This window comes from Abramis brama, assembly GCF_963993115.1.
Source record: "Abramis brama genome assembly, chromosome: 21".
Lineage (NCBI taxonomy): Eukaryota > Metazoa > Chordata > Actinopteri > Cypriniformes > Leuciscidae > Abramis > Abramis brama.
Window position 1 is genome coordinate 24,174,824 of NC_139983.1, and position 23,139 is coordinate 24,197,962.

The following is a 23,139-nucleotide window of genomic DNA, read 5'->3' on the forward strand; positions in this document are numbered from 1 at the left end:
GCAGCATATGGCTTTACACGATGACGATCGCTCTGATTGGTTTTAGGTCTATCCAATTGCGCCCAGAGGCATTTGAGCGACGTCCGTTGGTGACGCCCCTTTGGAAATGAGTTATTAATGAAGCTTTGCCAGACCATAACTCAGTTACTACTGAGAATGGTCTGGTTTTAACCAGACTATAGGAAAATGTATGTATCTGCTAGAAATGTTAAACATGTGAATATCTCTTGACCAGTAGATGGCGCTGTGCCAAAGCTACTCGTGTACCCTCAGGTCATGCTTGTGATGACTTGTACCAAGTTGTGTGTGAATATGCTAAAGCTTTGCAGAGATATAGCCTCACGTCCATTTTGGCCTGCTCTTCGTCTAATTCGTTTGTGCGCTATTCATACATGAATTCCATAACTTTTTGTCGGCATGGTCTGGAGGTCATGAAAATCGGAGCATGTTTAAACAGTTTACATTTGTTTCTGTTTATCAAAATTTCGATGTCTTAAGTTAATCCTACACAGGGTTATTCCAACTACGAATACACACAGGTGGTATCAATGAAAGAAAAAAAAAAACTCAGTGTGCTTCTGTATTCATTTAGTGGCATTGTAAGGCAATGTATTAATTATGTATGTCCATTTGTTTAATGTGAAGCACTGCACTCAAGTGTCCATTAGAGGTTTACTTAAAACAAAAACCCCTCTGTAATACAATTCAATGTAATACATCAAATAATAAATTCAACGCAATAAAGGTGTAGCAAGCACAGTATGCATTCTCAGTATATTCTTTGATAATGTAATGTTTACACATTACATATAAAATGTTGGTAACACATTAATAAGGTTCCATTTGCATTAGTTAACTACATTAGTTAACATGAACTATCATTAAAAAGTACTCCTAAAGCATGTATTAATCTTAGTTCATGTTCATTTCAACATTTAGTAATACATTTTTAAAATCAAGAGTTGTATCTTTTAAAATTATTTAATGGACATGAGCTAACACAAACTAATGGGAACTAATTAATTGAATTTACTATCATTACGTATTACTTGTTAGGTAATGCATTAACTAATGGGACCTCTTGGTAAAGTGCTACCAAAATATTTTACATAAAAAATATTACAAATATTATTATTATTATGACTGTTTATTTATTTTTCTTTTGCAAGATGAGTCAGTCTCTGCTTTAGCAGTGGGGGCTTTTTCAATGATTCTTTATGCAGGTTACATCAGTTTGAGACAAGTGCCAGTTTTCATGAGTGAGTCCATTAAACCGATTCATTTAGAAATGGAACATATGATAGTTTTCTCAACATTATTATTTTTTGTTTTGTTTTTGTTTATTGAACTGTTGTATAAAACTGGCTATATAACACTGGCAACTGAGCTTCCTCTATGATTTCCGGCGGCTTGAGCTTGCTTGTGTGATATTGCATTACATAAATTTAAAATAGATTTAAAATATTTTCATATATTTATATAGATTATTTTTATAAAATGTCTTGATATAATTTATCAAAGAATTAAATAAATAATATGTGTCCATCTCTTGCATATGAATATGATATATTCATGTGGCTTTAGTTCATCAGATAGTAAATGAGCCAAATGCAAATGACCTAATAAACATCCAGCATTTAAAATGATCATGGAGCACATTTCTGTTAAACCATTAAAAAAACAAAACAAATCATACACACTCCATGACCTCAAATCATAGCCGATTACATTTCAGTAATTTCTAATTAATGCAGTTATGCTTGTTATACTTTAAACAAAAAGCTAGTGAATGCATCTAATATTGTAAATTACCTCAGATTTATTATGCATGGAAGTACACGAGGAGTCTAGTGTACGCCCAAAGATCTTAAATGTAGTGTGGATTGTGTTTTGTACACTGCACAATATTTAGGTATTACTGCTCACCATCTTCAAAAGAAAATGCACAAAACACTGTCAGGCTGCATAAAAGGCCATGGACTCTCTAATACTGTATTATGAAAGTACTTTCATCTGTGGCACCTTCTGTTCATTCTTCCCCCCTTTTTGTTTTATTCACTTGGCTGCTTTCATATTGTTATGCATCAGAAAACAGATGAAACATAAGTGTTAGACCACTGATGGTTTTTCTAATGTCGGAAGACCTTTTAGTGATTTATTTTTAGTTTTCCTTTAAGTCGTCTGTGCCCTCAGACGTACATTTATTAATTTTGCACTGAAATCAGCAGGATGTGGAAAATAATGTGCATAGTTTAATTTGTGTGTACAGTATTGGTCTAAATGGTGCAATTACACTTATTCAGTCTCTTATTCAGAATCATAGACTTATAAAATGATGCATTTGGTCAAGGAAACTACAGGAGTATAAGGGATAGAATATAGCACACATTAACAAGATGAGAGATTATTGCAGAGCCCTTCTGCCAAGTACATGCTTGAGATTTGCCAAATCAGACAGTAATTAAGAGCGAATTAAATCGCTATCAGCCAGGTGTTTCAGAACATATTCCTTGCATTCGTTCTCTATTAACACAAAAATGCAGTCTCAGAAATTTGCATTTGTCTCAAACAACTCTGAGTTTCATAAATGTACCATGAAACACCAATCAAATGTTTGTACATTTACATATTTGAAAATGCACTGTGAAGCACTCAACATAAATGTCTACACTGGTAAATGTTCTGCTACAGGTCAGTCTCCCAGACTCAGCACACTGAATAATTCAATCCAGAAGTGCTAAAAAGTAAAATAAAAAAGTAAAATAAATAATAAAAAATGGCAGCACACAGCATTAGTAGGTGTGTAAAAACAGAGCCACTGTCGCTGATTACTCTTGGGCACCAAGCTATTAAATATTTACTTTATAAAAATATACTTATTTAAGATTAGATATAATATAATGTCTCTTGGTGCAAGGTAAGAACGAGATTTACAGTATGATAAAGGATGTTTCAGACTCTTTGTCCTGTCTGTCTGTCGTCTGTCTGTCTGTCATCTGTCTGTCTGTCTGTCTGTCTCTCTGTCTGTCATCTGTCTGTCTGTCTGTCGTCTGTCTGTCTGTCTGTCTGTCTGCCTGCCTGTCTGTCATCTGTCTGTCTCTCTGTCTGTCATCTGTCTGTCTGTCTGTCTGTCTGTCTGTCATCTGTCTGTCTGTCATGTCTGTCTGTCTGTCTGTCTTTCTGTCATCTGTCTGTCTCTCTGTCTGTCATCTGTCTGTCTGTCTGTCATCTGTCTGTCTGTCGTCTGTCTGTCTGTCGTCTGCCTGTCTGTCTGTCTGCCGTTTGTTTGTCTGTCTGTCTGTCGTCTGCCTGTCTGTCTGTCATCTGTCTGTCGTCTGTCTGTCGTCTGTCTGTCTGTCGTCTGCCTGTCTGTCTGTCGTCTGTCTGTCGTCTGTCTGTCGTCTGCCTGTCTGTCTGTCATCTGTCTGTCTGTCGTCTGTCTGTCTGTCATCTGCCTGTCTGTCTGTCTGTCGTCTGTCTCTGTCTGTCGTTTGTCTGTCGTCTGCCTGTCTCTGTCATCTGCCTGTCTGTCTGTCGTCTGCCTGTCTGTCTGTCGTCTGTCTGTCGTCTGTCTGTCGTCTGCCTGTCTGTCTGTCATCTGTCTGTCTGTCGTCTGTCTGTCTGTCATCTGCCTGTCTGTCTGTCTGTCGTCTGTCTCTGTCTGTCGTTTGTCTGTCGTCTGCCTGTCTCTGTCATCTGCCTGTCTGTCTGTCGTCTGTCTCTGTCTGTCGTTTGTCTGTCGTCTGCCTGTCTGTCTGTCTGTCTGTCTGTCTGTCTGTCTGTCTGTCATCTGTCTGTCTGTCGTCTGTCTGTCTGTCTGTCTGTCGTCTGTCTGTCTGTCTGTCTGTCTGTCTGTCTGTCTGTCATCTGTCTGTCTGTCGACTGTCTGTCTGTCTGTCTGTCATCTGTCTGTCTGTCGTCTGTCTGTCTGTCTGTCTGTCTGTCTGTCTGTCTGTCGTTTGTTTGTCTGTCGTCTGTCTCTGTCTGTCGTTTGTCTGTCGTCTGCCTGTCTGTCTGTCTGTCGTCTGTCTGTCTGTCATCTGTCTGTCTGTCATCTGTCTGTCTATCATCTGCCTGTCTGTCTGTCGTTCTGTCATCTGTCTGTCTCTCTGTCTGTCATCTGTCTGTCTGTCTGTCTGTCATCTGTCTGTCTGTCGTCTGTCTGTCTGTCTGTCTGTCTGTCTGTCTGTCTGTCTGTCTGCCTGCCTGTCTGTCTGTCTGTCGTTTGTTTGTCTGTCGTCTGTCTCTGTCTGTCGTTTGTCTGTCTATCTGTCATCTGTCTGTCTGTCGTCTGTCTGTCTGTCATCTGTCTGTCTGTCTGTCGTTCTGCCATCTGTCTGTCTCTCTGTCTGTCATCTGTCTGTCTGTCTGTCATCTGTCTGTCTGTCTGTCTGTCTGCCTGTCTGTCTGTCGTCTGCCTGTCTGTCTGCCGTTTGTTTGTCTGTCTGTCTGTCGTCTGCCTGTCTGTCGTCTGTCTGTCTGTCGTCTGCCTGTCTGTCTGTCATCTGTCTGTCTGTCGTCTGTCTGTCTGCCTGTCTGTCTGTCTGTCTGTCGTCTGCCTGTCTGTCTGCCGTTTGTTTGTCTGTCTGTCTGTCGTCTGTCTGTCTGTCGCCTGCCTGTCTGTCTGTCATCTGTCTGTCTGTCGTCTGTCTGTCTGTCGTCTGCCTGTCTGTCTGTCATCTGTCTGTCTGTCGTCTGTCTGTCTGTCGTCTGCCTGTCTGTCGTCTGTCGTCTGTCTCTGTCTGTCGTTTGTCTGTCGTCTGCCTGTCTCTGTCGTCTGCCTGTCTGTCTGTCGTCTGTCTCTGTCTGTCGTTTGTCTGTCGTCTGTCTGTCTGTCATCTGTCTGTCTGTCGTCTGTCGTCTGCCTGTCTGTCTGTCATCTGTCTGTCGTCTGTCTGTCGTTTGTCTGTCGTCTGCCTGTCTGTCTGTCTGTCTATCTATCTATTTATCTATCTCTTACAAAAAAAGGTTAAATGGGGTTCAATATAGAACACTGGGGTTCTTGACTCAATTTTAGTAACTCTTTATGCCAAAACAGTTCCATAGGACAAATGTCTTAAATGACTGCATAATACTTTCATGTTCAAGTTTTTGCATTTTTTTCCAGTGATAAAGTATGTTTATGAGACGTTTAATTCATAACATTTAATCAAAATCAAAAATTCATTAAAACAAAATTGATTAAAACTAAATCCATAACATGATCCCGTGATAGGAACCACTAAAAGGTTCTATATATGAAGCTCATGACGGAACCCTGAAAGGTTCAATAGAACCTTTTCTTCTAAGAGTGTAGAAAAGAGTCATTACGAACATCCTTCTAAACATCTCTTTCAATGTTTCAGTAAAAGAAAGAAAACTGTGGAGTTTTGAGATGATATGAGGGCGAGTAAATAATGGCACATTTGAAAGCTTCACAAGAAATGAGAAACAGACTCACCAGAATGGCACGTTTATGGATGAATATTCAAAGGGAGTGTGGGCTGAATATTGAGTGCAGGGAGAAATTGATTCAAAGCTAATTACAAGAAAACAGAGGAGGTCCTTGTGTGCTTTTTGTAGAGTCTGGCTAGTTTAAAAGATGAAAAGTAAATTGGCATCTGACAAAAGTGGGGAACAAGCCTCTCAACAGAGATGCTCACCAGCAAAAGGGTATCAATTATGGTCCATCTAAAGTGCTCTCTCTCCCTTCACCTCTAAGTTTCCCATTTGCCACTATCCTGCATCATGCATCTGGAGCTTGCTCTACACATACTAATACCATGTTTTCCTGTTAGATTGCTAGTGTCAAAATTGTGATTATATGGCTGCCTGCATGAGTTTTATTTTAACAATAGTTTGAACTGCATAAGGAGTATCTCCAAATCTGCTGAACTATGGACTTAAAGTATATTTTCACAACCCTCCCTCCTGTTAGATTGAACAGAACTGAGAAAAAAATTGGATAATTGGATGAAAAACCAGTAATTGCAGTACATTCATGTTCATTTCCACATGGATGGACATGCAATCAAATATGCATTGGAGCAGATTTCGTCTTAATCACTGCAAGCTGAAACAACTGTTTGCTTGCTTGTCCATGCAGAAATAGAGAAAAAAAAAGACTAAACCACTGCAACGGATTATTCTTTTTTTAAATGGTTTATTCATTTTCTATTTCAAATCTGCTTAATATGACTCATCATATGAGAAAACAAGAGAAGCCAAATTACTTGCTGACACTGAACATAATATACATCATAGGGAACTTCCTCCGCTCTCACATATAATTGCCCCTAGAGATGATGGTGCTAAATTTAAGTGTTTTTCTTGGGTTTCTTTCTTATTATAAAGATGGAAACCATATTTATTTAATCACATTTTTTTTTAATGTTCACTATTAAGTAAAATGAGTTTTTTTGTTATGTGTACATGGTAACAATAATAACATCATTACAAAGCCAGAGAAAATTACAGTTCCTTTATACATGTTTTGGGGGATTTTTGTTTAATCTCCAAAGAGTTTAAAAAGGATTCAAAGTCATTATTTAAATTTAAGATAATCAGTTTAACAAGAGCTAATTTTTCTTGTCTATACGTAATCGTCCCAGTATAATAATTAACAGTACTATCAGTCGTTGCATTGCAAAGAATTCTTTAGAATTCAAAGAATCTTTAGAATAAAACATTACATCAAATACATGTACATTTCCAAACACTGAAAGGTTCCTCAAAGAACAGTTAAAAAAAGTGTTGTATAGAAATAGTCTCTAAAATTACAACACAAACATATATTTATATTTATATTATATTTTAAAAAGTTAGTTCAAAAGATAGGTTAGGAATTACCCTCCTGCCCATCATACAATAAGTGCACAGCAGTGTAAACACATTTAATTGAAGTGTTTCAGTCCATTCTCATGTCAGCTACATGTTACACTCTGCTAGACAAAATGCATTACTGTCTTTCTTTTTTGTTCAATCCACCAAATTCACTGTCCACTTGAGAGACAGAGGCGACTCTTTGCAAATCCCCATATGCAAATGAGGCCTTCAGTATGCTTCTGAAGGCATTTAAACTTCCATTTCTGATCGGCCCCATTTTGTCAGCATGTTCCATTCCTGCTTCACAAGCTTAAGTCTTGATGAATCGCTTCTCATAGCAATTACACTGTCTCTGCTTGGCGGTCAGTCCCTCAGATTTAAGAAAAGGTCTCCATAATGGTTTCAGGTTAAGACCTGAGATCTGGGAAAAGCAATGAGTGCCCAAGGTCCAGTGGCTAACCCATTTATGCCGACTTATTATCCGTGGCGGCAGGAGGCAGCTCTAATGAGTAGCACACAATTACCTGAGAGAAGGAGAGGGTGACCAAAGGCAGGAGGCAATGCTTATCAATCAGTCTTATTTGAATGAATCACTCGCAGAGCGGCAGAGGTGATGCATTAAAGCATGTAGTGCCAATGAGCTAACCGTGCTTTCTGGAAAATATGTCACACATGACTATAAATTTCACTGGGTTAAAATTGCATTGTTAAGAAAGAAAACACAGGTAAGTAGGTAAGTGTACAGGCTAAGTCAAGTTTTAGCAAAATACCAATAGCCCTAAATAATCCAAAAACCTTTATAAACATTTTAAACAATATAAACATTTATTTTAGTTCCTCTCACTCCACAACAAATCCTTTAACTTTTTCAGTACTCAGAACAGAACAGGAATGAAAAATGTAGGGCCTGTTGACACCAAGAATGATAACTATAAAGATAGCGTCCACACCACTGGATGTAACTTGTAACGCGATATTGGGCTTTGTATGATGGGTTGACCTAATTTCAACATGAAGCTAAGGCGGGACATATTGAATGGCCCCTCCCCCTTTTCAAATAGCCAATAGCGTTTAGTTTACCTCACAGACAGCAAGTCCTACTTGACAGCACCATGGAAGCGAATCCGAGCGCTGATGATACGTTGGATTTAATAGTAGAGGTGTGAATAAATAGCCATTTCATTCTTAACCAACGTACAGTTGGAAAACGGAATAAAACTCGAGCGTTTGAGAAACCGAACACACATCTCCAACCCATATTGCTCCGTGACGTGTCAACGGTCGCTTTGTCCAGGTGGTATTTATAGCATAAGGGGCGGAGCTTTAGATTCTTGAGAGCATTTGATTGGACAGAAGATGTGATGAGAAGCTGAAGTCCGCGGTGATGTCATAAAAATCTGTCATCCATTTTAGCGGAAGTGAGAGATTGTAAGTTTTGAATGATTATCTCCTAAATGCGAATTTTAGAACAGACCAGCTTATTTATAACCTTAAGGCTAACATATGCATACTAAAAGCTAAAAAACTTACATTTTGATTTCAGGGGGCCTTTAAAGTCAGATGGATTCTGATTGGCTCAGTGTTTTTATCGTTAATCAGCTGAGGAAAAAATCTTTACTAAAATGATTCAATGATATTGTTCCTGTCATTATTGTTATAGTTGTGGTGTATTCATTAAAATTTTGAATTATTTTTAAAACTAAATCTTTATTTTTATCTTTACAGTTATCACGCTTGTTGTGAACAGGCCTTATAAGTATAAAGCAGACATAAATCAGATAATGATGGAGAATGTATGGCTATTATACCAGCCTTAACAGGAATTTTCATTTAAATGCTCAAATGGAGCTCAACAACCAGGCATTTATGACACAGCGGTTGTTAAGTAGTATTGAGAGCATTGATGGATACAAAGGTATTGTCCCCTCTTTTTGATCAAGAGCGGGGTAAAGTAAAATGAAATGAAAAAGGTCTGTATTTTTTCATTATGCAAATGCATGACTAAGTAGAGTTCAGTGACCTCCATCATTAGTGTTCAAGGTAGAGTTGCTACTGGATGGAGATCTCATTGTCATGCTGCACCAGAAAACAGTGTCTGGTTTACAAACACTGGTGACTCTGGATGAGGTAAGAAGTAGACAGCGGGGGTAAATGCTTTAAAATTATTTTTCACAGAGAAAAGAAAGTCCTGAGTAGTATCTCTTCCATTGAAAATGACCAATGAAACATATGAGAAAACAGCATTACACTTGAGACTAGGTGCTCTTCTTTTGAAAGATTTCCTTTTCCACAACTATAAATGCATGGACATGAAATATTGATTTGAGTTAAATTCATTTTATAAACATATCTGTATTTCATCTTACGGCTTCCGCTAATAAAAAGCAACCACCTAGCAAAAAGACGAATACTGCAACAATATTATAGTGATATTGATACTAAAGTCCTCTTATTTTCACTAAAATAAGTACTGAGATGGGGGAATTTCAGGTTCAGTTATTCATATGATTTGGACGAGAGGACTAACATACAGCTGCTTGTTTTGAAAGTGACTTTGTTGTGAGCTGCGTTTCATACATCACTACACTATTGACAATAGACAACTGACCTTTTTTGCTTTATGCTTAACCTTTACCGTTGTCTGGCAAAAAGTTTGTTTGCGAAATCCAGTCATTTCAATAAGAATCTTCGCAATCAGAAAAAGAAAAAGCTACTTGAAAGCTGCTTGGTTTGACAGCGACTTCTAGGTAACTACACTATATGGACCTTTTTTGCCTGCAGAAGTTTGCTGAAATTTTGCTAATAGGTATTATTTTTCATTTCATTTTACTTTACCCCGCTAATTACCTATTAGGTATAATAGGCATGCTAGTCATGTCAAAGCAATAACTAAATCAGCATATTATCATCTGAAAAATATTGCCAGAATTAGATGCTTTGTTTCCAGACAAGACTTAGAGAATCTTGTTCATGCTTCCATCACCAGCAGGGTGGATTATTGTAATGGACTCCTCACTGGCCTTCCCAAAAAGACCATAAGACAGTTGCAGCTCATACAGAACGCTGCCGCCAGGATTCTGAGCAGAACCAGAAAATATGAACATATCACACCAGTCCTCAGGTCTTCACACTGGCTCCCAGTTAGATTTAGGATTGATTTTAAAGGATTATTACTGGTATATAAATCATTCAATGGCCTAGGACCTCAATACATTGCAGATATGCTCACTGAATATAAATCACTCAGATCATTAGGATCATATCAGCTAGAAATACCAAGGGTTCACACTCTAAGCATGGCGAGTCCGCTTTTAGCTACTATGCCAGCCGCAGCTGGAACCAGGTCCAGAGTAGATCAGATGTGCTCCTACAATAGTCACTAAGTAGCGGAGGTAATTATGTCCATATATAAGGAAATATCTGACACTGAACCAGTTTACATTGCTTGTTTTTCTGACATTGAACAATTACAATCAAGTATTCCACAAAGGACACCTAACTGTTAACCAAAAGCCAAATATCTTTTTAAGGATTGTTTTAGCACTCTTGTTTTTTTTTTCTGTCTCCATTCTCAAACTGCCACTTTATTCTGAAGCCTTTTTTTTTTTTTTAGCTTTTTTGTTTTATTTTCAAGAAAGTTGTTGATATACATTTGAATGCTCTAAAGAACTCTAAAATTCAATTGCTTGTAAGATTCGTTATGGTATTTCAGAATTGTATGTATTGTAACCCTCTTAGAATATTTACTTAATATTTAGAACTTTTTAGAATTAAACAAGAAAATTGTGAGATGGGAATTTGATCATAAAAAGTGGCCTTTTTATGATCAAATTCTCATCTCACAATTTTTCTTGTTTAATATCTCATATTTCTCATCACAGTGTGGAAGTAAAATGGATTGTGAAAGACAATACCTGCTGACTTTAAATTAGTATTAGTAAATTTAGTATTTATGTTTGTTATTATGTGTATATCTAGTATTTATTATAGCCTATCATATTTTGTATTTTGTACATTTCTTTGTGCATATGTGTTCAGAGAAACAGTGGGCCACATTCAGTTTTACCTCACTAATAGTCAGTATGTCTTTCATGTGTCATGCTTCAAAACTCAGACAGGTGCAGAATATATAGAGTAAAACAGCTGCAAGTCATTTCCTCCCTGGAAACATCCATCATATCGAGACACTCTCAAGCTATCAGAAGCGTACTGATTTCCCCCACTTAGATATATATCACACTGTTCCTCCACGCTCTCTGAGTTTAGTTTATAGTAAGCATTGAAAGATTTACTACTTCTAAAAAATTCTAATTCAAATCATACCAAAACCAAAAATTTATATTATGATTATTTTTAGGCTTTGTGTTACTATACTACTCACAGACACATCTTAAAAATCACTGTTCAAAACTATTTGGTAATGAATATCAGGTGGGTTAACCATTGTCCATATGAGCGAGTCATTGAATAATTCATTCAACCAATTCAGTCAACACTGATTCATTCAGGAATGACATTTAACTGCCTTTACAAAAGAATCATTAAATAATTAATTTACCTGATTCTCTCGAAACAGATTGCTCAGAGTGATTCTTCTTTGACACTGTTGATGTAGCAAAAATAGATGGAAAATGACTGACCATATTGTGTAAAACATAATTTACTGACTACTAACTTCTTGTGTATTTAACTGTTGTACACAAACAATATCACATTTTAATATGATTTTTAAAAATGCATTATACGGTTTGAAATCAGTGTGTGGCTACTGTATATTAATAGAATTTACAGTTAAAAGTTACCTAAAAATAAGTTTCTTCACAGAGATATAAGCACACAAAGCAAGCATTTTTTTCCTGATACATCTGTTGCTCTCTCCGAAATATTGTGTTTATTATGCATTTCTTTTACTGACATTAAAAAGTCAAGGAGGAAATGATGATATTCTATCCGGAAAAAAAAAAAAGACAGAAAAATGCATATACATTTATATTATACATGTCAACATAAAGAAAAGACAGAAGTAAACACCAGTCCTTGATGATTTAATTTCCTCTCCCGTCTATAAGCAAAGCTGCTGGTGTGAGCAATGGTATATTTTTCTCTTTTCATCTCCAAAGCCTCACTTATCTCACTTGGGAGGACTGAGGAAAAAGTGCACTATCCAAGTCTCTCACAGAGATAAGTGAGATCGAATACAAGGACTGATATGCGAATAAATCAGATGCCTCATGAATATTTATAATGCTGCTTACCTGCTCAATTAATTTACAGATTTAAATGCCATGGAAACATTTTGAATCTCTAGCGGAGTGCATTTGGTTGATAAGGGATGAGTTGCAAAATTTGATTTTGCTTTCTTTCATAATCTAAGATTTGATTACAGCTCTGAAATGGTTTTGAAACTTGTTTATATGTTGGACTGAGAATAAACAATACATCTGTGTTGGTTCTGCATTATAAACATCTGCATTTTATGATTTGTTTTCCCTGCTATGAATAGATTTTAAACATTCGTAAGGTACATTTACTGTCACGGGGACACACAGGAAAATAGGTAGATCCAAATGCAGTATGGCAGTAGGTGTTTATTAAAGGAACACTCCACCGTTTTTTGAAATAGGGCTTATTCACTTTCTTTCCTACATTTAGATAGGTGGGCAAATGCATTTTTGTCTCAGTGCATGCATTGTTTTAGTTTGACAGGGTCGGCGCTAGCTTAGCTTAGCATAATGAATGGAATCCTTTGTTGCCAGCTAGCATGTCCTGAGTAAAAGTGATATAAAATTTTTTTAAAACCCACCTAATAACTTCTTGTGGTCTGCGTATTCACAACAAGTACAAATAGTGATGCAGATTAACACTAGGCGATATCCTAGGCAGATATTGACTTATATATTAAGGAAGCACAGGCGAAGCACTGCTACTTGGGCGTGATATCTCTGCGCCTAAGCAGCAGTGCTTCGCCTGTGCTTCCCCCTAATATAGTCCCAAGTCAATATCTGCCTAGGAAATCGCCTAGTGTTAATCTGCATCGCTATTTGTACTTGTTGTGAATACGCAGGCCACAATAAGTAATTAGGTGGGTTTTTAAAAAAATTTATATCACTTTTACTCAGGACATGCTAGCTGGCAACAAAGGATTCCATTCATTATGCTAAGCTAAGCTAGTGCCGACCCTGTCAAACTAAAACAATGCATGCACTGAGACAAAAATGCATTTGCCCACCTATCTAAATGTAGGAAAGAAGGTGAATAAGCTCTGTTTCAAAGAACGGTGGAGTGTTCCTTTAAAGTGTAATCCATCTTGTAGTCATCCAGGCAAGGTTCAAAGTCCATGTTAGCAATCCAAATACAAATAAACAAAACAAGAAACAGGCAAGGAACACAGAACTCTGAAGTGTGGTGAGTGACCATATACAATGACTCCGTGACAAGGACTAAAACAGACAGGGTATTTATACACAGAAACTAAACAATGTAATTAGAAACAGCTGTGTGCAATGATGAGTGATGAGAACAGACAAAGGATCGTGGGAAATGCAGTTCCAGAGTGAATGGTGACAGTATGGGGAAGAGACCTCTAGTGGACACCCGGGGAAACACAAACCAGACACTGTGACATTTACCTATGCACAAATTTGCATTCGCCTAAGAGCATTTTATTGTTAAAACATATTCAATATTTTCCTGCATCTCCTGACCCAAATATAACTTTGACATGTCTATATGATTTCAAATAATCTAGGAAACAAAGTAAAGCAAAATGATTAAAATAGCAACAGTTTGCTCTTTAGGGTAAACAACAGTTATTCTGTAAATGTAGGCATGAGCCAATGAAAGCACTTGTTTATTGGACAGATGGCAACATCAAATTGTGCTTATCTTACAACATTAGCATAACTGAAGGACTAAAAATATCATTATTGCTTCCAAGACATTAACATCATTTTTCACACAGATCATTAATAATGCAAACAAAAGATTGCAGAAGAATCTAATTTAGCTCATGGTGTGAGCTTCATTCAGGCCCTCTGCTGAAGTTTTCAGAATTCACCAAATGCACACATATTTATACACGAATCAAATGTCAAATAAGACCTGCCGTACACGGCTGTTGCAAATCCATATTTCTGTAATGTCAGCAGCATGACAATTTGATTTAGTAAAACGTTTGCGGGGCATCATATAAAGCAACACCAGTAGAACATAAAACACGAAGAGCAAATGCCTTTCTGGCTTCAAATCTATATAAAGAAATATATTACAGCTAGCAGATTTTTCAATCTGATTGCAAGTACTTTCCCAACTGGTCTCCATGAGGATTGAAGCATCCAGGCAGCAAGATAAATCTACAAGTGGATTGTACTTGTAGTACACAGAGAGGGCACAGAGAATTTGAGAATGCCAAGGAGAAAAATTAATTCAGGAATTTCAGGAAAATTCATTTCAAGTCACAAACTGGACAGCTTCAGTAGGCTCCTGAGATGACGCTTAAGAGACAATATGCACGTATGTAAATGCATCATATAAGCAATTAATAGAAATGAAAATGCATGGCAGTTACATGCAACAAAATTTTGGGTCACACTTTATATTAAGTGGCTTTAAGTACTATGCACTTACATTTAAATTAATAATTTGATACAATGGACGTATTGTGTACATTTATTACATGGCTTGGTTGAATTCCAATGTAGAATGCGGCCTGTTATTTCTTGATAACAGACCCCTGCGAAGTATAACACACCGTTGCCATGAAAAACAGAGCGTTGCTATGGACGCGGAACGGACTATTTTCTTTAGCGGAAGCAATACAATCGTTTTTAAATCAATAAACTCCTTTTTAAATTAATATTTTGTGTCAAATTATTTATTTATTTTGTAGGTAGCCATGTAATAAGAGGGATAATGTATAGCGAGGAGGTTGTTATAGCGAATAACAACAACCCCTTCAGGCTGATTCCCGTCCAGCCTGTCGGGGTTGTTATTCGCTATAACAACCGCCTCGCTATACATTATCCCTTAAACATTGTACTTACATTTTGAAAATACCTGCTTGTAATTACAGCTGTAATAAATTAATGTAATTAAATTTGTAATTACACTGTTGATCCTTCCCATACACCTTAATCCACCCTTAAAGCTACCCATACTACCACACCTGTCCCTAACCTTACCAGTACATTGTACTTATTTTTCGACATAAGTACATAGTAGCCTACTTAAAGCCACTTAATATAAAGTGGGACCAAATATTTTTGTTGATTTGCATTATAAGGCGACGTGGCAATGTTGGATGTTTTACTGCATAATAGTATTTGCAACTGCTAGCAGTGCTTCATTTCTCTAATAAGACAGTGTTGTTGGGCAGAAGAGGGTCCAGGTAGGTCCAGCATGACACCCTGTGGCAACTCTGCACCAGTGCAGCTTGTGTTCACTAAAATATATTAAAATATAAGTTAAAATTTTAATTTTATTCAGTCATTCTCAGTTATGCATTGAATAACAGCTTGTTATGTATATTCTTCCTCATGTTTTTGTTTGAAAAATGTGTTTAATAATTTCAGTAATAAGGTTTTTTAATACACAATGTAATATTAATTGAACATTGATTTAATTTAAGTTACAGCAATACACAAAGCCTACAGGAAAAATACACACACATCTGAGGAAAACCTCATTATGTAATATGGATTTTTTTGAAAGATGCCTCAGGATGGGCTTTGAGAAGCTGTTATCATCTCACAACCAGTGTTAAATGTAATGATGTGCTTTATGGTTTATTTGGATCCACATCAATACATCACAAGTCAAGGAACTCAATTCGGTATTAGTAAAACAAACAAGACAAAGGATTTGATGCTCATATATTATTTATTCCTTTTAAATATTTTCCTCTTATAATATACATTTCTATCTTAAATAATACAAATGCGCTGTGCTAGATCTATTATTTCAAAGAATGCCCAGTACTTCCATGCTGCACTGAAATATATATATTTGTATAGACACGCTCGCCCACATACACACAAACAGCCATTCATCAAAGGAGCAAAGAGCTTGGAATTCATGGTCAGTTTTGTATACAGAGGAATGAACGTAATCCTCTCTACCTCTCCTCATTTTGGTACACAATATGTTGTATTTGCCATCCAGAACATTCTGCTAGAGAAGTATACATTTCAAAAATACATAATTTTGACAAAAACAGCAACCATCAAGGAGTCTACTCAACCACATTGCCAACCAAAGCAAAAGCTCTGCTGAAAATGTTCCACGAAACCGCTATGGCATTAACACGTCTAAACTGGCATATCTGACGCTGGGAGATAACATTAACTGAGAAAAAAAACAAACAAAAAAAACAGAACGGAAGATCAGGACGAGATTATTTCGCTTCTGCTTTTGTATAGTTTGGTGTATATATATATATATATATATATATATATATATATATATATATATATATATATATATATATATATATATATATATATATATATATATATATATGCAAAGGGCGTATAACTACTAAACGACAGAGGTCATATCTCAACTTCATCACAATGACATAATTACTTCCGATTGATTAACATTCACTTAGATCTGAATAATGTGAAAGGAATGGATTCAAAAATACCTCAACAAATCACATCTGAACATAAAAAACCTAAGTCAAATAGTCTTTACATAAAAAACAAAACAAAACAACAAACAGGTCTCCTTCTTCATCAGAGGTTGACCTTTTTTGGAGTCCCTGTGAGTACAATATCACTTTGTAACTCTTGTGTAAAGTCCTCTTGATTTTTGAAAAAAGTCCAAAACAGGGAAGTGTAAAGGTCAGCATAGTGCGATCAAACAATCTTATCGACGCTTTTTAGCATAGATAAAAATGTGGTGAAAAACAAGCAGGCCAAAAACGCGAAGAGGCTTGAGGAAAAACAAAACCAATCAACCAGTGTTTCTTCACATAGCAGACTGTTAACTATTTAAAGGCACAAACAGACCATATAAAACAGCTTCCTCATTTCATAATTAGCGATCTTGTAACAAAACTACCATGTAGGACGAGAAGCAAAGGGCACATGTTGAAAGCAGGCCTGTGCACGCGAGATAAAGTTTGTCCATTCACATTTGTAACTGACAGTTTGCGAGTTCTCTCGTATCTTTGTACACGTACAACAAATACACAGTATTTTCCTGCATTGGAGATCAGTAGCAGGTGACATTTTGAACTGAGTCAGACTGCTGACTTGGTGAATGATACATTTTAGTGCAAACTAATGGAGTAGCGAAGGTGGATGTTAAGGAGTGGCGTGATAACCTTTGGTTTGCTGGGAAGGCAGAAAACGGGGAAACTCGGTGTAGGATATAAGGCAAGTCATGATGGGCGACGGGAGGACGAAAGCTCATTACACATTGGTCAGTCAACAAGAATGGTAAGTTAACCAAATGCATTCTGGAATATTTGGTCCGCCACAATAAATCTATGATCCCCCACACCCTGTTATGATGACTAAATGAATGATTGGCCAGTGAGTTGAGGATCAAACCGATTGGTGCCTCCTAAAACACGGGGCTTGTGTTCAATTTATCTAAAAATAAATATTTTGAACCTTCCATCTACAGATAATTAGTTCAATAAGGGTGCGTTTACTACCAAAAAGAGAATATTAGAGCTCTATTACATATTTCAAGGTCATTGTTAATGTACCTGCATTAATTTTTTGTTCTTTTTACACTCATTCAGCAAATATAAAAGATAACTGCAAAAATAAATACTCGAATTCATGGAGTGAAAAAAATCACATTTTGGCGATCGGTACCTTTGAACTCAAGGTAAGTTGTGCTCAGAATGCCGTTATATAAAGTCACAAGGGATAATAGTTGAAACTTAGTTTTTTTTTCAGGAGTGCTACGCCGAGAGCATTTATCCTAAAGGAAAAAAAGTGGGAAACAATAACAACTCCCTAAAGACTTGTGGCCGTCCAGTTGATAGGACTTTGATTGTGTCATAACGTTTTGGATTCTGGTTTCAGTGTATGGCTCCATCCAGACCTACTGCAGGTTTTTCAGCAGACGGCCGTAGCGGTAGTCGTAAACGTGGCGGCAGACGAACACCAGGTCAGGATCGATGTCGTTGGGCACGCAACGATGAGCTGGAATTACATAGTCGGAGGGAGGGACCAGGGGGCTACGTCTGGGTAAGCCCTCCTCATGACACTTCACCAAGGCACAAAATCTGAAACATTAAAGATCAGATTTGTACAAAGGATAGGAGGTGATGATACATTTGACACTTGGCGATAAATATGATCGCTTACCTACAGTACTGTGCTAATGTCAACACATAGCACTTATCCTCGATACATGCCACACTATTTTCATCCTGATGCCGAGACGCGAAAATCTCATTCTGGAAAAATTCACACAGCTTTAATATTTTATATTTAACTTAAGGGAATCCATGCTGTAAGTGTACTAAATAAATATTGCAAAACATACAATGTGAAATGAAAATGCAGATACATATTGAATCAAATACATGGAAGTTGGAAGATACAGGCATGTTAAAATATCATTCCCTTCATGAATTATAGTAGATATACAGTGTTCATAACATGTTTGAGAGTGCTGGGAGTCATTTGTTTGTCCAGTGTCCCTATTCCAGTGGTTTACTGAACACAGGAAACTTGTGCTGCCTACTTCCTATATGAAACTCATAATCAAAGGAAGTCAAATGTTGACATTGCAAGTCCCCGGAGGACCACACGGCTGTGCCATGAGCAATTCTAGACTCACCTCACAGTGCATGCTGGGAATGCGACCCCCCTGAGTGTGTTCTGGGCGGTAGTACCAAAACAAGCTCATCATCAGCTCCCCTAAAAGTAGGATTCAAGAATTGTGAGCTCTTCTGTGACTTTCATTGATGTATTAGAGAAAACAGCGTTTAGAGGAAGCCTTACCTGACTCAGGGTCTTCCCAGAAGGCGGAGACTTTGGCCACATAAGGCAAGGACTTCTTCCTGGGACCTGAGCGCAGTAGCACGGCGTCTCTGACCCTGATCACCTCTCCATCTCTCTGCACTCCTTCATAGCATCTGCGCAGGGATGTTGATTCCTCACCCTTCAATCAAATGAAAAATATAGAGTTCCACATTTTATCTCATTATACACTTTTGTATCACGTTAGACATGTACAAAAAAAAGGTACACATTTTAAAAACTCCAATAAGGGATCAATTTGAAGCCAGCTGAATTATTTAAAGCTTTACTTGATATAGATCAATCAAGTAGTGGGTGGGTTGTCTGAACGACTAGTCTCAAAATGCATTTCAAAAATTGCACTAATTTTAACTTGACACACTGTCTTTCAAATGCAACATGTGGAGAGCTATGAAAAACAGCATGAATTATGACGCAATTATAACAGATGTTAAAATACATCTAAATGCATGACTGCAGAAGCGAAAGGAGGAAAATTAAAAAAAGGACTCTTTAAATAGGTCAGCTAAAGCACAGCATGATGTTAACATGCTAATTGAGAGCACCACCGCTAAAAATATAAAAACTAACACATGGATTGGTAACACTTTAGTTTAGGGTCAAATTCTCACTATTAACTAGTTGCTTATTACCATGCATATTACTAGGATATTGGCTGTTTATTAGTACTTATAAAGCACATGTTAATGCCTTATTCTGCATGACCATATTCTACATCCCTTAATCCACCTGATCAAATACCTAAACTTAACAACAACCTTTCTAACTTTTAATAAGCAGTAATTAGGAGTTTAATGAGGCAAAAGTCATAGTTAACAGTTAGTTAATAGTGAGAATTGGACCCTAAACTAAAGTGTGACCTATGGATTTAATACTGAAATATATCTACACTACCATTCAAGTTTTGGATTAATAGAATGTTTTCTATTATAAGTATCTTATTCTCATCAAGGCTCAGGCTGCATTTATTTAATCAAAAATACAGAAATATTGTGAAATATTATTGTGAAATGTGAAATTTATTCCTGTGATCTGTATTCAGTTTTGTGTTCCTGTGGTATTTTCAGCAGTCATTACTCCAATTTTCAGTGTCATGTGATCCTACAGAAATCATTAATTGGTGACTATAAAACATTTCTTATTATCATCAATGTAGAAAACGGTTGTGGTTTTTGTGGAAACCGTGATACTTTTTTTTTCTGTAATGAAAGTTCAGAAGACAGCAATTATTTGTAAGTAACAAATAAGTAACATTATAAATGTCTTGACTGTCACTTTTGATCAACTTAATGCATCCTTGGTGAATAAAAATATTAATTTCTTTAACAAAAAACTTTCTACATCGAAATTTTGCACAAATACTGATGAGGAAAAATATACAGTATCTACCATCATTACATAGTAGAGTCTTTCATGAATTAAAATGACTTGTTTTTAGTACTCTATTTGACAAAGGGTAAAACTAGTATCCAAATTCCAATAGACCTTATGTAGTCCCCGCCCATTTTCAGTACTGTGCTCTTTGTGTTCTGTCTACCAGTTTATACTTCCACAGCATGAAGATAAGATCTTACAGATTTATGAATGAACCACTTGTTTTAAAATCTTCCCAGTCTACTGAGATTTGTTATGACATCCGCATTAAACATTACAATGGTCATGATAACTTTCGTTAACTCTACAGTATGTAAATCTGCATGCTTGTTTCTGGCGCATAAGGTCTACAGAGAAGCCCAAAGAACAAGTAAAGGCATGACTCTGCTGTGTGGCGAACTAAATAGTTCTTCTGCTGAATCCTGAAGTAATGCGTGTAAAATTTCATAAACTAATTTTCTTAAAGTTATTTATAAGTTCTTAAAAACACTAAAATGGAGAAGAAAACAGCAGCATGAAAATACTTGTTTAAAAGCACCTCACTGGAATTTAATAATCATGACCTTACCAATGAACGCAATACAATGTTTACTACTGACATTTTGCAACAGCTGTTCAAAAGAAATTTGCTTGGGGCATTATTTTGTAATTTACCAGGAATAATAATAATAATAATATAATTAATGCAATATCTTTCAATGAATCGCTGCTTTAAAAGATGAATGAAAATTCTGCCATTAATTACTCACCCTCATGTTGTTCCAAACCCATTCGACTTTGGTTCAACATCGTAAACACAAATGAAGATGATTTTGATGAAATCTGAGTGTTTTCTGTTCCTCCTTCGACAGCTATGCAATTGACACTTTGATGCTTCAAAAAGTTCAAAAAGAGATCGTAAAACTAATCCATATGAATCCATACTAATCCATATGAGCGGTTCAGTCCAAATTTTCTGAAGAGACACGATTGCTGTATATGATGAACAGATTGAATTTAGTCTTTTATTCACATTTAAACATTGATCAGTGAACAAATTCAGTCGAACCTGCTTAATGCGTGAGAACAAACCTCTCGCTGAAGCTCACACGTACTGCGTAACACGAGAATGAACCTCATTGGTTCTTGCACATCAAGCAATCATGATTGAGTTTCCATTTACCATATCTGATGTGTGAGTTGATGAACGTTTATATGTGAATAAAGGCCTAAATTCAATCTGTTCATCATATAAAGCAATCATGTCTCTTCAGAAAATTTTGGACTAAAGCACTCAATTCATATGGATTAGCTTTACGATCTCTTTATGAATTTTTTGAAGCGTCAAAGTGGTAGTTGCTAGCTGTCAATGGAAGGACATAAATAATTCAGATTCGATTAAAAAGATCTTAATTTGTGTTCCGAAGATGAACGAAAGTCTTACCGGTTTGGAACGACACGAGGCTGAGTAATTAATGAAAGAATTTTCACTTTTGGGTGAACTATCCCTTTAAGTCTGGCTCTGGGCACCTCCTGAATGTCTTTTTAGGAAACTTTCAATACGCCAGTCTGTGTTGACACCATCCCCGGACAGGGCAACGTACCACGATGAATACTTCCTTTTCTGTTGCCACACCAACAGGCATCCAGCCGTTTGTTGCCCGGCGACGACTGATCTTAGGCTGCTTGGCAGAGCCGCTGCCATGGCCTGCTACCAGTTGGCCATCCTTAACATGGGGGCAAACAGCAGAGTCCCGCACCCCAGAACGAGAGCCACTGGGCGGCTTGGCCCTCTGAGGGCATTCCCGTCCCACTCTAATCTGCACCTGGGGTCGACTGGCATCGGGAAGAGGCGTCTGCAGGTGGGGCACTGACTGGGTGGATGGAGGCACACTGGAGATGGGGCAGATGGACAGAGGCAGGGCAGAAGGCATCGTGATGGATGAGCTGTGGTCATCCAGAGGGTAAGAGTAGTCTTCTACAGAGCGGAGAAAGCAAAAATCATTGGTTCATAAAATGCTCAACATGCATTTATGATCATAAACACCATATTGCATGTAATACAACACAGCAGACTAATGCAGTCATAAATGAGTCAGTGTGCCAGATGCTGCGTGGTCAGATGCAAAGCTAAGAGCTGTAACCACAATTATATACAACCTTGAGGGGATTGGATTTTATGACAGGAACTACATATCAATTTAGAAATGTGGAAACAGTGAAGCACTTGATTATTAATTCATTATTGAACTCGAACAAAACAATGACGGTGCATTATCATTTCAATAACATCCAATTGCTGTGATCCAAGGGTGTCGTAAAGGTTGTGTGGGCAGTTAAAAAAAAATTCCGAGTGGATGAGCCAATCTTGGGAAACCTGTCAATTGCCTATGTGGTTCCCATAGTGATGAGGAAATTTGAGGTGTGAGCAAGTACATGTGATGCATTCTTCTGGTAATGCATAAAGAGACAAGAAATGTGCATTTTTAGGGTTCATCTTGACCCCAGAAATTAAATTCTGTCATGATTTGTTCCAAAGCTGTACTGTATCCTGATTTTTATCCATGGAGCAAAAGGTGATTTTTTTCTTCACATTTTGATCTTTCGTTTTCCCATACAATGATAAGTTCAATGTGACCACATGGTCTTAAACTATCTAATATTCTTTAAAATATTATTTTATAGAGATATTTTCTAAATTAAATCATAAGTCTTCCATTTTTAAATTAAATTGGAAATCTTGTGAGACTGCTGAGTTTCATTTTCAGTCATTTAAATGCAGTTTAGTCTATCTGCATGGTCAAATCAGGGTTAGAGGTCAGACAGTGAAGGCATGAAGACTTGTCTGAAATTAATTCTCTCTTATCTCTTGATTTTCTGTTTTACTGGCCACTTCACCACTGCAGTGAGGGAAGAGGAATGACTCTTTAATAGCTGATTAACAAGTTGGTGGTTTTAAACTGCAGCAGGGCAG

General features: G+C 37.1%; 1 protein-coding gene across 2 annotated transcripts in view; it reads right to left on the reverse strand.

Annotated features, from left to right (window-relative positions):
* Nucleotides 1-15,662: 15,662 nt before the first annotated feature.
* Nucleotides 15,663-23,139, reverse strand: part of bahd1 (bromo adjacent homology domain containing 1) — a 32,933-nt gene continuing 25,456 nt past the window's right edge. For both annotated transcript variants that reach the window (XM_084097027.1, XM_084097028.1), the window contains exons 3-7: nucleotides 21,770-22,143; nucleotides 18,774-18,933; nucleotides 18,610-18,689; nucleotides 18,132-18,223; nucleotides 15,663-18,049 (exon numbers count right to left, since the gene is read on the reverse strand). In XM_084097027.1, the coding sequence (XP_083953153.1) occupies nucleotides 17,866-18,049; nucleotides 18,132-18,223; nucleotides 18,610-18,689; nucleotides 18,774-18,933; nucleotides 21,770-22,143 (890 nt within the window). In that variant the 3' untranslated portion in view covers nucleotides 15,663-17,865. The remainder of the gene's footprint in view (nucleotides 18,050-18,131; nucleotides 18,224-18,609; nucleotides 18,690-18,773; nucleotides 18,934-21,769; nucleotides 22,144-23,139) is intronic.